This window comes from Danio rerio, chromosome 24 (genome assembly GCF_049306965.1).
Source record: "Danio rerio strain Tuebingen ecotype United States chromosome 24, GRCz12tu, whole genome shotgun sequence".
NCBI lineage: Eukaryota > Metazoa > Chordata > Actinopteri > Cypriniformes > Danionidae > Danio > Danio rerio.
In genome coordinates, this window is record NC_133199.1 from 7,588,901 (window position 1) to 7,605,000 (window position 16,100).

The window sequence follows — 16,100 nt, forward strand, 5'->3', positions numbered from 1 at the left end:
ATGCAGTCATCTGACAAAACCCACATCACTCATTGGCCAGATATTGTTAAACATATTGACTAAACTGTTAATCGATTGGTCAGAATTCACGTACGGGAAAATGCCAAATGAACGCCTGCAACTAAACAAACCGCTTTTGACTATGGAGCTACGACTGGGCTGTCTGATTGTATCCCTGCTCATAGTATACTATATAGTTTGTATGCAACACTTTAGACAAACTATACATTTCGAGAATGAAGCACGGCGGCAGCTTCTTTAAGGAGGTCTCGGTACGCTTTTTGGTGGTTTTTATTCGGCGTCTGTGAATTTAAAACCAAAATATTCTCATATAACCAACGTGCTGTTTTTCTTTGATATTAAAGTGTGCTCACTTAATTAGCTAGTATGACTATCACACACAGACGGCAGTCATGCATTTCTTCTGGGTGGGGGGAAATTAAATAATATATATATTGTTATAAATGTATAATTTATTAATCTTTAAATATAAATAAACATTTTCTCAACAAACTTATGACTGCGCCAATAGCCTAGTGGTTAAGTGCGCTGATATAAAGCACCAATGCTTTCCTGCCTGTCCTTCACTATCCTATCTCGATAGAAAAGGCGAAAAAACCCTAAAAACAAAACAAAAAAATCTAGTTTGTGTCCAGCACTAATTGTGTTGTTGTTTATTTTAATTTATTAAAATTATTATTTTTTTTGATATCCACACTTTAAAGCCGTTTCATAGTAGAAAAACATTATCTGAAAGATATACTGACACTACTTTTAAATGTTTATTGGTATTATGCTGCTTGTTTAAAGGGATAGTTAATCATCCAAACAAGTGAAGTCTAAATGTACAATGACAGAAATGTCATTTTTGGAGAAATTTTCCATTTAAAGAAGACATCGGATGCCCATTTTACACTAGTTAATATGATTCTTTAGGGTCTTAATCAAAAGTATATAACTAACGTTGGTCAAATGCACAAAACATCTGCATCTGGGCACATTTTGCTGCTTGTGAGTTTGCTGGGACAGTCTTTCAGTGACACTGAAGGTACAGTAGACCCCAAGATCCCCTATGTCACTCCTCAGGGAACACTGTAAAAAGCAACACAATACTGAACATGTCATTATTGCTTATTTGAAGCATTCAATCTTTGAGCAAGTAAAATAAAAGGTTCAGTTCAAATATTCTGAACAATTTATTTGATAAATTTGAGGATTTAATAAAATTAAGGATGCAGGGCATTGTAGTGACATCAACTTTCCCTTCGACTGATGATTCCATAGATCAGTGATTCTCAACCGCGTTCCTGGAGCACCACCAGGCCTGCACATTTTCTTGTCTCCTTAATCAACAACCCACCTCTGGGACTGTTTATTTCTTTGCATTTTAACTTTGTAAACTATAAAATCATGGGTCTCCTCAAGGTTTGTTTCTCATTTCTCAACAGTTGTTCGCTCCCCTCCTTCTCCCCTGTCACTGGGGCACTACCTTTTCTAAAGGTACATATTTTTATCTGAGGGGTCCATAATGGTCCCTCAAAGGTACTTTTTAGGTACATTTGGGCACTAATATGCACCTTTGAGGTATCACTCTAAACTCTGGGTACGAATATGTATCTTTTGAAAAGGAACTGCCCCAGTGATGACTCCTGTTCCTTTAATTCTGAGAGTGCACTGTGTATTGATCTTTCTAACATGACTTGAAAACAACCATTCACTGCTAAAAAAAATGGTTCGTTATTAGCATTGAAGGTTCTATGAAGAACCTTAAAGAACCTATTATACAAAAATCACTTTTATAATGGGTTTAAGCAGTTTTGCGGCGACTGTGAATATAACCAGCTTTTAATAGTAAAAATATATAAAGAGGCACTTTGATATTCTCCTTTTGTATGTCATCAGAACAGAAAGCTCTGCTTATTAGAGACGGTCTCACCCTCGTTAGCATAGAACGTTAGTCTTGTTTGGAATCTGCCACTATGATGACACACAGGCATTTGTCGATCAGACCTCATAAAAAGAGGGTTGGGAACACAATCTAATTTAGATTTAAAGCGACAGTCACCAAAACCGCACAATTAGGATCAGAGCCTAAAAAGAGGCAGTTTCCAAGAGTTATAAAACATTTTTTGCGGGATATTTTGAGCTGTAACTTCACACACTCTAGGCAAATCAGAGACTTATTTTACATCTTGTAAGAAAGATAGAAAAGATTGACGCAGCTCGTAACGCAGCAAATTCAGTTTTTACTGTTGATATTTGGCGCCAGTTAATTATGAAGTGATGATTTGGTTCTCTTTCACTCGTTGGAAAGAAATGCTGCTTTATTCGCATGTCTTATATGCGATATTCCAGTTATGTGCATAGGTTTAATTTGCATCTTTGGATGGAAACGTAGCTTATGAAGAATGATCAACATTCATAGAACCTTTATTGGCAAAGACAGTTCTATGAAGAATCTTAAATTTAATCTTAAACCTGAAATTACAAAAGATTATTTTAAGAAGACGGTACATTTAGCTACGTTTCCATCCACCTATTTTTATGCGTATTTTGGATATGCGTATAAAAAAAACAATTGATGAAAATGCCAAGATGTGCATAAAAACATATCCGCATAACTGAGAAGCATAAACTTTTTAATCAATAAGGAACGATGGAAACAATTTTAGCGAACAATTTCCAGTATGCGTGTTAAAATGAAGTAATGTAAGAGATCCTATGATGATAAATATGTGTGTAAATGGTCAAACCAGCAGGCTGAGCACTTTGTAAAACATCTGAAATGTTGTTTTGGTCATTTTAAAATGCATTGACCATCTCAGTATTATTAGTGTTAATATATCATTAACGACCTCCATAATCAAGAGCATCTGTGCTAAGCGTCTCATGCCTTTAAACAACACAGGGCCTTCACTGCGTGTCAGGATTGCCTTCAAAGGTGCAAGTCATTTATTAAATGAAGAAAAGATTCACGCAGCTTCTCTTAATGCAGCAAATTCCATTTTTACTGTTGATATTTGGCACCAGATAATCAGGAAGTGATAATTTTGTTCTCTTTGGCTCATTGGATGGAAACACTGCTTTATTTGCTCATCTTTTATGCGCTAATCCAGTTTTGCGCATAAAGCATTTTAGGATTGGAGCCCAAACTTCTTGGCATTCTCTATCAGAACCTTTTAGACCTACATTGTGGTTAAGCTTCTGGTGATACGTAACTGTTAGTATTCCTTAACTTGTGGTTTTCTCGACGTAAATGGTGCTTTATCAATGTTTATGCAGTGGCCAGATTAACTTAAGCTCATTTATGCAAAATTTTCTCTTACAATGCCATACGCATTGAGTGAATAAATATGTCCATGTCTTTGTGCAGAATGTCATCAGAGGAAAAGAGTCTGGAGCCCTCTGAGCAAGGACCATCTCCTCCCCTGAGCAGTGCTGGGGCCACACCCTCAGGGAGCCCGGCCCCCTTAGACAGACGCCCGCGGGGCCGGCCACGCAAGGATGCTTCCTCTGTCACAGTCACACCCAAGTCCAGAAGAAAGTAAGCACATCTCCTATTCTCACGTAAAGCTCTTTGCATATGATGACACACTGCGAGAGCTGACCTTGTGTCTGTTTTGCATTTAACTCTGTGTTGCTTGAAGTAGGACGAATGGTATAAATTACTGACATTTTGATTGTATTGAAGAGCTTGATGAAAGAAACCACTGACACCTATGAATAGAAACGTTTCTGGTTTATTAGTCAAGGGTTATGTAATGATATTTTGGCATTGACTTTTCAGTAGATTGGCTGAACCGATGGTTTTTCAGTTCATCATATAATCGATAACATCAGGAATGTTTGTGATATTTAAGGTCATTTATTAGGCTACTTAATGCTGTCATGAGGTTGTGATGACCTTATTATCTTTCCTGCGCTACAACCTAAACCCAACCCCCTCTTTTTTTGTTAATAACAGCCAGTTATTCAGCAACTCCCCTATGCGCATTTAAACTATTCATTAAGTGCAGTGAATTATTTAACTGCTTTCTATTAAGAAACCTTCTGGATAAATCATGTGATTAGGGTCTCAGGCTTATTTGTTTGTTAAGTCGTGACGTATGGAATATTGTTTCCGGGTCTAAGCCGTTACTCATTTGAATTGAGAAAATATTTGTTTATGGACACTTTTTTTTGTCATATCACACATTAAAGTAAATTAATATTATATAAAATCATGGTGTACACGACAATCTCTGGACTTGCTGCATTACCGACATCAATAGATTAACAATTTATAAAAAAATCTATCACTTTTCAGTCATCTGATATCAAATATATATATATATATATATATATATATATATATATATATATATATATATATATATATATATATATATATATATATATATATATATTGCGATATAAAAGTATTGCATCAGTTTGTAAATGTTTATTATTACAATTTAATGAGCCTCCTTGTCCAGTTTGTTACATCGATTAGATTCGGAAGCCGCTTCGCGTCATATCACACTTAACAAGCGGATAAAGTATTTATTTATATATTTTTTTGCATTTGTAGGGTACTGCAATTGTAGCCTGTCTATTTGTGGACATTTAAAAGGTTTCCCTCATTGCATTTTGTTGGGGGTTCTCTGTGAATGTGTGCTCTGTTAAAGACTGTGCCATCTCTGTATGACCAGCGCAAAAGTTTGGTTTGCCTTGTCAGCAATAAGACAGACTTGTTTCCAGTGTATGTTAGACTCCATTGGGACTGCCCTTTGTCAACGGTTCTGTTCATTGTTTTTATGGACGAAATTTCTCGGTGCTGTCTTTGGCCGGTGAGGGTCTGGTTCGGGTGTAAATAGTGGGTGCGATCGGGTTTAGGAGTAAAACCCTGACCTCTGTAGGTATGAGTTTGTATGGGGCGGCTTCTGGTTCTGGAACGCTGTCCGCCTGTCAGTGACCACTGATCCTGGCTATGTATGAGTTTTTTATTTTGCAAGGAAATCAGCATTCGTTATTTTTTTGTCAACGGTTCTGTTCATTATTTTTATGGACCAAATTTTTAGGCGCAGTTTTGGGCCGGTCGTGGTCTGGTTTCGGGTATAAATAGTGGGAGCGATTGGGTTACTGAGTAAAACCCTGAACTCTGTAGGCTGTAGGTACGAGTTTGTATGGGACGGCTTCTAGTTTTGGACCGCTGTCTGCCTGTCAGTGACCAGTAATCCAGGCTATGAGTTTGTTTTGTTCGGTTTTTTTTGCAAGGAAATAAGCATTTGTTATTTTTTGTCTGTCGGAATTTACATTGAGCATTTGTTGAAACACTAATGCCAGTGTTCTTTGTCTTGATCTTAGCTGTGCTTTTGCGCTTTATCTCCTTCCCTTGCTATGCTGAACTCTTACAAACTCAACACAGCAACACATGAAGAAATGTGACAACAGATTTAAATACTAAGGGGTCTTCGTACATCTAATGGATGTGTAAGATATTAAGAAGCGTACAAAGGCGGAAAGTTTTTGCTTTGGAAGTATGGAGTGTGACATTTATAGACAGATTGGCAGAGCAGCGATCAGATGAATGTTTTCATCATTGAATTTTTTAATCACACCGGTGTGATCGTACCCTACCGAGACCAGCCAAGACTGATCACATCGGTTTGATTGTACACATTACAAGTTTAAATAATAAAATATTATCACAAAGGAATACTAAAATATACAAAAAACTATTTGTTTTTTTTCATGGAAAACAAAGAAGACATTTAAGCATCTAATTTGTTTCTCAGCACTTTTTATTAGACAAATTAAAAGCTGGTTGCTGGATGTTGCGTTCCACTATTCACGTGGCAATTCAAGTGACCCAATCGCAGAGGAGATGTAGAATTGATGTGGCGCATATGGTACTGCGAAAACGTTATTTAATTCACAGTAAGCCTTATCGCGGTCGCATTTTTGTTTTGATGAATTGTGCAGCCCTGCCAGTATGCATGCCTGTAGAAGTGTGCGTGTTGAGAGGGCTGCATTCTGCTGAAGTATTCTGCTGCACCTGGAAGAGGCTTTCAAGTGTGTCGATGTGCATTAGTGTGGAAGAGCTCTGCGAGGCACACAAGGAGATGCTGCTCCAAAAGGGGCGACATTTTCTTTTTGCCAAGTTGATTTTGGCCCTGAAATATATCTGCTCGCACACTGCAAGTGGGGAGGGGTTTCGAAAGGAAAAATATTACACTGACTGTTATTTCGAATGACACTGTGTCTATCTTGTGTCGATGTGAGCATTGTGATGGTATAAAGCTAGATTGATTTTCTCATAATCAGCAGAATTGTTTATACTACTACCAACATGGTATGTCATAAGTTTTTGATGACCTGGATCCTTTTTTGATTGTGTGCACTTTTTGGGGTAGTGGGATTTTCAACTAATCTGACAGTTTATTTACCCTGTGTATCTGAAATAACACAGTAGTTCACCTAAAATCATAACTCCAGATGTTTCTTCATACTTTCAGTCTTTCACAAAGCACAAAAGGAGAAAATTTGAAGGCCATTTTCCATGTAGTTACCTTTGATAGCGACGATCTTTCAATAATCCAAAAAAAAAGGACACAAAAGCTGGTCCATATGAGCCCAAGTCTTCAGAAGACCCACAATAGCTTTATGCAAGAACCCGACTGGAAGAGTTGATTTATTCCGGTTTAAATTGGTTTTGTAGAGTCTTTTAAAAGTGTTCTATTAAAGTCGTACAGTACATGGTCATGCTGACACCGTGGAGATGACTATCATCAAAGTGACTCTCTTTTTTGAAGTAGTTGTTTGGGAAGCACAAGTTGACACAGCATCTCGCCATATTCTAATGTCTATTGCATTCCACCAATAATGCCATGAGCTTTTGAATACGATTAAACTCTTACATAGACCTTTTATTTGTTTTCAGAAGTTTAGCAAGGGTGTTTCATGAGTATCAAGCCTGTGATGGGAATACAGGGCCTCCACTATGAGATCAAGTGTTGGCCGTCAAATAAACAGTGCAGATATAGGGCAGATTAGTGAGGTACCTGATACGGCAGGTACAGCCCTCTGTGGACCTGCACACCATGTTCACACCATGAATGTTGTGTCTCACTGCACAAAACGCACTCAGTTGAGCTCTCGGTTTCAAAGTGATTGTGCCGTTGTCTGAAGTGGCTGAATGGAAAGCCTTTCGGTTAATCCTCATATTATGTTCCAATTCTGGCTATGATTTTTAATGTTGTGGGTCAAATTGACTCTAATTGGATTCAGAACAGTTCATTACATACCACACAATGATAATGAAACACAATCAAGGTTAAATAAGTTTACTGGGTAAAAACTATTAATACTTCTCACACAAAAGAAAAATAAACTTCAAACAGCACATCAAGTTTTTAAAACTTTAACAGCTGAAAATTCATTTTTATTCAGGGTTTCTGCAGGTCGCAAAGTCTAAACATTTAACATTATGAAATCCAAAAATTATTATTTGTAAGGCCAATTATCATCTATATATCTGTATAAACCTCTGTATCAGTATATATCATGTGTATATATGAAATCATTTTTACTGTATAATGTTTAGGGGTCACATAAAGAGAATTTATTAGGGGTGTCAAAATTAATTGTTTCTTCGGTGCACCGCGATGCAGACGCTGACAATTCGGTATCGATTCTGTAATAATCGTTACCGGTCATTATGTACTGACGTCATTTATCTCATATGCGCTCTGTCGCGAGGGAGGCGGGCACAGGAATTTACAAGACTGCAGGCGCCAACTACTTAAAAACGCAGGAATTGTGCACAATTTCACTACGTGTGTGTTTGTTTTCTGGACAGTCTTTCTCTGACACTTACAGCAGAAGCCCCTGTTTCACTGCGATTGAGGGAATGAAAGCGAACTCCATTTCTCTCTCTCTCTTACTGTGGCCCATTTCACCCTCTGCGATGACTTTTACTCTCGGCTGCTGGCGCGACTTTTCCTCCCCTCTCTTTTCCTCTCGGCTGTTATAGTGATACCCCTGGATATAGGTCTGCATTCCCGTGGCTGTACCTGTGTATTGTCGCGGAACCCAACCAGATTTCATGCGGCGCGGGAATAAATTTCATAATAAAGCGTGGGAGCGGTCGGTAACTCTGGTGTAATTTGAACAGGATTGGGTGGTTTCACAATATTGCTCCCGAGCGAGCAAGCAAGCAAGCGCGTGCGTGTGTGTGTGTTTATTTGGTTGGTGCTGTCTATGTTTGTGTATGTGTGTAAATGAGAGACAGCGTGATGCTGTGTGTCTATGTGTGTGTCTGTGTGTGTTTATACAGACAGCTTGTTATAGCCCTCCCCCAAAAAATATAGCTCTGTGTATGGAATGCCTCGTCGATGCAGCGAGATATGGAATTGAACCGAATTGATGGCATGATAATCGTAATCGAACCGTGAGACCAGTATAGGTTCACACCTCTAGAATTTATAGTAACTGTTGATAGCATTGTCATAGAGGTCTATTGATCAGAAAGTACAGGTTATTTCCACATTTAATTGGATAAATCAAAGGCATTTAAGCCTTAACATACTTTATATAAAAAAAAAATAATTTAAAAGTAAGTTAGATACATTTTTTTTCTATAAGTATATTCTATAAGTAAGTGCTCCCTAGACAATTATAAGGCTTTAAAAGTCCCAAACATACAGAAACCCTGTTATTTACTCACCCTATTGGTTCAATCCCCTGAAATTTTTAACATTATTTAAGTGAAAGTTAGTTACACGATAGATTTGTTTTATAATAGCTGCATCATAAATGGCACACTGTACATTATGCACTCATTAAATAAACGACAGATTAATCAAATAATACCTGCCATGAGTATAACCGCATTCACAATCGGGAGGCGTTATAATCACTCTCTTACCGTACGTTCACACCGAAAGCAGCGACAGCGTCAAAGTAGACGGAAGTCATTCATTTTCAATGAGAGCCGGCGGCGATAAGCGGCGAGGAGCAGCGCGGCGCGTCTTCGCCGGCGTGAGTGTCGAGGAGAGTTGAAATGAAGTCAACTTTATGATAATGAGCTATGACGCGGTTCAGCGGCAAGCAATCAGAATGAAGACGTCCATCGCTTGATAGCAGTTCAGAGAACACAGACCTGTGAAATTTGGTTCCGACCACAGTTGTTCCCAAGGGTTTGATTATTGCGGTTGCCGGATTTCCAATTATTTCCAATTTTTTCCTACAGGAACATACATTAAATAAGTTACTGGCGAGTTACTGATGCTCATTAATGTTGTATAAATTTATCTTAAAAAAGTGGGAATCTCATGGATGTGACAGTACAAAACAGTACTGCTGCTTCAGGATATTTCAGACATATGGACACATATTAGATATAATTGAGCAAAGCCACACCACACGCAACTTGATCTTCCGTTGTTGTATGAATTTGATAAGAAGTGCGCAACATTTTCACGCTAGAAACATGTTTTATGCAGGAATGTAACTGATATGCTGCAACGGCTCCTTTAAATATGAGATCAATGTAGCGAGTTTTGACGCTCTCGCCGCAGGAGCTGAAGGCAGAGAGCATTGTCGCCAGGGCGGCCAGAGCGACCTTGGACGCTCTCGCTGCTTTCGGTGTAAACGTATGGTTAGGAGAATTTTCCAAAATAAATAAATAAAGTCCGATAGCTCCGCCCCTTCCGCTATGTGAGCAAACCTGCGGTCGTTGAGTGCGTGAAGTGTCCATCATTACACACTTCATTTTAGCGGCTGAATGAGTTCATCATCTGGGTAATTAAAGTGCACTTATTATTTTTAGAGTTTTCAGTGTGAACACACTACTTACACTATTTATACTACAAAATGACGTAGAATAGTGCATAAGTATGCTATTTGGGACGCAGCTCTTGTGTTGTTATTAAGACTTAATTAAACTTTTTTTGTGTTTTTGATTGGGGAGGTAGTGCCCTAGAAAATGAATAGAGATGTGCTTTAACCTAAAAATAGCTTGTAAACCAATATTGTGTATTAAAAGCCTTACATTTTCTTTTATTTATACCCAAATAAACTTTGCAGGCTTGTTTTTGTGGGCTCATTTCGATGCGAGTTTTGTGAAACCCTGTGGAATGTTTTTAAAAGTGCTACAGCATGTTTAAAAATCAAGGACAAGTTGTGAAGGATGGCTGCTTGAATCCTGCAGATTATTTCTCGAGAAATGTGTCTATAGGCACACCTTCACTGCGGAGCTTCTTGTGTGTTTCGTTGCTTTATAGAGCAAGCTGCTGACATCACTTCCTGTATGTTTACCTTGTTGTTGACTAGAGAATTCCTTTTAGGCCAAGCTTATGCAAGTATGACTATTTTAAAACATTTTATCACATGTTTTATAAGCTTTTGTTTCTCTCAGACTACTAATAGATGTTTTTTTAAATGCTGGGAGCTTGAAGTCAGCAAATCTAAACAGTGTGTAAGCAGGAGTAGCTGGTGAGGAAATGGTTAAAGGGTTTGTGGAGAGGCAGCAGTGCTGTTATGAAGGGGGTGTGCCGTGTTTCAGCCAGTCAGTCCAGCCCGGGTTTTAGGCTCCGCCTTTCTGAGCTGGAACTACTTGCACTGTAAGCTTTTTTTCTTTTTTTTCCATCTCTGCTTCCCTTTTGCTTGCTCTTTCTGGCACTCTCTCACTCTTTCTCATACACTCTCTTGTGCTTTCTCCTGCTGTTCGCCAGTGTGCTGTGACTGTGTCCATGAGTTCTTAGGGTTAGACTCTAGAAATTGACAGTCATGCAGTTTAGTCTTATTTAATTAAATGTGTGTATTGTTGAGCTTTAAATAATAGAGAGGCTTAATAAAGTAATAAAGTACTGGACTAAATGCTTCTATTTTGAGTTATTATAGATTTTTTTGCTTTATTATTAGCAGTATGATTTGCAAAAAGTTTGAGAACTGTGAATAATTAGTGTCTACTGTGTGTTTCTGTGGTAGAAAATTTGCTCAAATTGGATTATATTTCATTAGTGACCTGTCATTTTACACAATTTACTCTACCTGACAAGTCTTATCCTAGTATTAGGAACAACAAATAATAACTTGACTTTTAAATTATTATTTGGTTTCAGAAGTGGCTTATATGAAAGGCAAAGGCCTCTAGATTACGCTTAATTTACCAAAATAAAATATGATTGTGCCTTGATTTTTTTAATTATATAGTTAGGACAGTAAGGTCTGACTTTGCCTAGACTAAAGTCAATTTAACAGAAACAATGTACAGTATAGAATACAAAGTCATGGTGCAGTGAAAAAAGAATTTATATTGTATATGATTCCCATAAGCTTGGAGGACTGCATCCATACATCTCTGCAATGACTCGATTAACTTATTAATAAAGTTATCTGGAATGCCAAAGAAAGCATTCTTGCAGGACTCCCAGAGTTCATCAAGATTCTTTGGATTCATCTTTAATGCCTTCTCCATCTTACTCCAGACGTGCTCAATAATGTTCATGTCTGGTTACTGGCTTGGCCAATCCTGGAGCACCTTGACCTTGTTTGCTTTTAGGAACTTTGATGTGGAGGCTCAAGTATGATAAAATATAATAATTATATAATGTAGTAATAATATAATAATTGTTTTGAATACTTTGTGTTCTTCTGCAAAGACTGATTCGGTTGAAGTTAAGTAAAAAGTTTTTTAATAATTATGTGATAGTGAAAAATGAAATAAATTTGTTGCTAAAGGTTTGATTTTCTTTAAAGAAATAAGACTATTTTTAAGCCATAATGATATTTCACTACTTTTTAAAATGCATTTTGAATTGCCTGTTCATTAGTGGCCACACAGGGTTCAAATCACATTACCTTCCATGTATTATTAGAACAGTTGTTTTTAAATTGAAAATACCTTTTAAAATAAAAATCTGTATCTTGCTGAATAAAAAAATGATCTAACGAATAATAGTTGTTATTATTAATTATATACTGAAAAATAATTAATCGTAATTTTATAGAGCCACAATATTCTTTATCTTTGTGATTTTAAAAAACTCTAGAACAAATACACTAAGACAATAAAAAATAAGCATTCAGCTAGGAAATGATTGGGATTTGGGTTTGTGTGTTCTTCAGTGCTGTGACGATGTGCACAGTTCATGAAAATGGAATTTTATAATCTGACCTAAAACTTATGTCAAGTGGTGAAAAAATGTCATCTTGCAAACAAAAGGCTTCTTCTCCCAGTTTCTAATCCGATCGAGTGTTTACATGTCTTATTAGTCAGACTAGAAGAGGATTAAACCACCCATTACAATCTGAATGAAAATGTAATCGGATTTGGCCAATTCATTACCATTGATTTGGTTACATGTGACTTTTTTAAATTCAGATCGGGCTACTAGTCTGATTACAGACTTGATTATTTGACTATGGTCTATTTAACATCCCCTCTCAAACGCATGACTGGTCCAAGTAGATTTAGTGTAGAGTGTTAAGTAACAAAATTATTGAAAGAAATTCAAGCTTTTGAAATACTTATTGATTTCATTAGCTTTAAATGGTCAATGAGTGAACTATAATAGATTAATTGGTTAAGATTTTCACTATATATATATATATATATATATATATATATATATATATATATATATATATATATATATATATATATATATATATATAATTTTTTTTTTTTTATATATATCAATAAAAAAACTGTTTAATTTCTTTGTCTTCTGACTTGATTTCTGTTTTGTAATTATGGAAATGTTGAAATTGTATAACATTTAGGGTCCCACAGGTTTGAAATATACTTGCAGTGATAGCCAGATTGAAGTATACATTTTCCCATGGCACCTAAATGGTTAACTACATGTGACAAAAAAAGTGATTTCTAACAATATTTTCATTTATTAAGATGTACTGTTTCTTATCAATTGGTTAAAGTTTCGTTCCACAATTTTTCTTTAATGCTATTTATTCATGTCATTTAAGCTGCTGCTTGCTCTTTATGTTTAGTGGTATTGGCGTGACATTTTGTACAGTATTACCAAAGCATTTTATGTATAAATAAAATACATAATAAACATCATCAAATTAACAAAATATACAACAAATGACAAATAAGTGACAGTAAAAAATAAAAACAAATTCAAAATCTCAGAAAATTGTATAATTACAAGAATAAAAAGTGTACTTTATTTAAATGAGGGCAAATGAGTTGATGAACCATTTCTAATGTTAAACACATATTTTGCAGCCAGTTTTGATGTCTTTACCGAGTATATAATAAAGCTTTTTGAGTCGTTTAGATTAAAGAATGCATTATGTAATCAGGCTTAAACAAAAAGGTAAAGTAAAAAAACACAAACAATTAATGGCAGCTTAGAAAGCTAAAGTCAAATCCCAGACATTTTAGGAGATTTAAATGCCAGCCGGATGCATTTTTAAAGTCTCCAAAAGCCACGTCTCTGTGGGTCTGTAGAGCATGTGAGTGCTGAGTCTGTGAGTGTGTTGACTGTTCTCGCGCAGACAGAACCAGCAGTAGGAAACTGGTTAATCGATTGCGTGTTTTTGGTTATCTTGTGAGGATACAATACAGTAAAAGAATGATGATGATAGTAATAATAAACATAAAAGGTGTCACCAAATATTAGGGCTGTGCAATTAATCGAAAATCCGATTTCGATTTCGATTTTGGCTTTAAACGATTATGAAAAAGCATTAATCGAGATAAACGATTATTGCATCATATACCACCCCCTTTCCAGCTGTTGCTCCTAAAAGCGTGAAAGACCACGTGCTTATGTGTGTGCGGCACGCGCACAAAGCCAGAAGCATGCGGCCGGTCAGCATTCTGTCTCATTCGCACACTGAAGCTGAATTATACTTGCGCCTGGCGCTGCATCGTGCACCTCCGCTGACCGCGCACACCTCGCGAAACGGACGAGGCGCAGACATGTAAAGACATCTTAATGTGAGCGCATTAATAGTCAAATAGATGTCAAAACGCAGTGTTTAGTGATTATACATAATAACCCTCATTTGTGTAATAAACAAACAAGTTACGACTTGAGGATCAAAAGACACGTGAAAGAGAAACCCTTAGAGAGACAGCGCGCAATGTTGCTTTTATCATTAATCAAACAAAACGAGAAAATCCTCTGCTCTTGACTGAAGGATTTTTGTAGCTAAAGTTTTATTCTTACAGTAAAAATCCTTAAAGCACAGTTTGTTTCATATTTTTATTCTATTGTATTTATTTATTTTTTCCTTTGCAGGGAGGAAAATCACTGTATGTTTACATTGAAGTCAGAATTATTAGCCCTCATGAATATTAGCAATCCTTTTCCTGCCCAATTTCTGTTTAATGGAAAGATTTTTTTTACTTATTTCTGAACATAATAGTTTCTATATGTCATTTTTGATTACTGATTTCTTTTGTCTTTGCTATGATGACAGTACATAACATTTTTCTAGATATTTTTCTAAATACAAGCATTCAGATTAAAGTGCAATTCAAAGGCTTAATAAGGGTAATTAAGCAGTTCATTGTATAACAGTAGTTTCTTTTGCAGACAATCAAAAAATATATTGCTCAAGGGGGCTAATAATATTGACCTTAAAATGGTTTTCAAAATATTTAAACCTGCTTTTATTCTAGCTAAAATAAAAAATAAGCCTAGAAGAAAAAATATTATAGGAAATACTGTTAAAATTCCTTGCTCTGTTAAACATCATTTGGGAAATATTTATTTAAAAAAAAACATATTCCCAGGAGCGCTAATAATTTTGACTTCAACAGTAATCGTTTTAAATAATCGTGATTACAATTATGACCAAAATAATCGTGATTATGATTTTTCCCGAAATCGAGCAGCCCTACCAAATATACTTGTGCAGCCTTTAATATACCTGGGTGGCCCGCCCAATAAAGCATTTGTGTGGGAAGCACTATATTTAATACTTTTTTATGAAGGTAGCCTTAGATGTTAGATAAACACAAACAGCTAACTAACTACTTATGTGTGTATAGAGAATAAGTAATGAGCATTGTTGTGAGAACAGAATCGGATACTCAGGCGCTATCGATTCATTTACCTCTCATTCCTTTGATTTACTTACAGTCTATATTTTTGAGTCCCTTGTTTTCTATTTCGTCAGGCTAGTGCAGATCTCTCTAACTGCCCTGAGCACAATCCCTCTGGGAGCGTCCTGACCCTCAGTGAGCCTCAGCACTGCTTAACGGCTGTTTATTTACCTTCAGGTTACTCATTACCCCAAATCCCCTCACTTGTTTACCTTGTTACCCCTGATGGTAAAGTACACGTAAAAGCCATTTAGTATGACCCTGCTCGCAAAAACAAGCTTCTCCAGGGATCTAAATTTGATGTTTTATTCAGATCTTTTTAATGTCAGAGATGTTAGCTGCTTCCATTTCATGAGTTCATTATTTGATTAAAAAAACAAAAGTGTGTATATATAAAGGGAAAAGAGACCAGACATTCTGATCATTATGTATGTATTTGGCAGCAAAGAGTTTGCGTGATCATTTGCATTTACTTACCCTGCATCAGTTACACAATATACAGTGTTTGCCCTCGGCACGAGCACATGCAAATTAATATCATATAGCCCAGAGCGCATTCGTTGCTGTTAAAATAAAACATCTGTTTTAGATAAGCAGTGAAGTTGTAATTATTACACCTTTGGTCTTATTTTTGGATGGGAATAGTTTTACTTGTGGACTGTTTTTTTCCCCACATATGAGGAGAATCTTAAGTTATTTATCAAACATTTAACTGAAAAGTCATATTTAACTTTGAATATACTTTTTGTGTGAATTTTATTTATTTATATTTCATATATTTATCTAAGTAACTTTTTATTGTAATACGAATTTGTTTTATCTTGTTGGACTTTGGTAAATCAAATATAATTGTTTAAAAACATTGACAGAGACATTTCTGAGTATTTTTAAAGTGCTGTAAAATACTTGCTTACACAAAAAAAGAAGAAAGTTTTGGCTATTTTGGTGAAAACTTGTTGACAACAAGTTGACATTTGCATGTAATGGCTCATACAGTTGAAGTATGAATTATTAACCCCCCTGAAGTATTAGC

The 16,100-nt window shown here is 36.2% G+C and overlaps 1 protein-coding gene across 19 annotated transcripts in view; it reads left to right on the plus strand.

Annotated features, from left to right (window-relative positions):
• Positions 1-16,100, plus strand: part of kmt2ca (lysine (K)-specific methyltransferase 2Ca) — a 213,316-nt gene that overhangs the window by 41,049 nt on the left and 156,167 nt on the right. For all 19 annotated transcript variants that reach the window (XR_002456618.3, XR_012399696.1, XR_012399697.1 and 16 more), the window contains exon 2: positions 3,374-3,544. Coding sequence is in view for 16 of the 19 variants with exons in the window: in XM_005162545.6 (XP_005162602.2) it covers positions 3,375-3,544 (170 nt within the window). In the remaining 3 variants the exon portion in view is untranslated. The remainder of the gene's footprint in view (positions 1-3,373; positions 3,545-16,100) is intronic.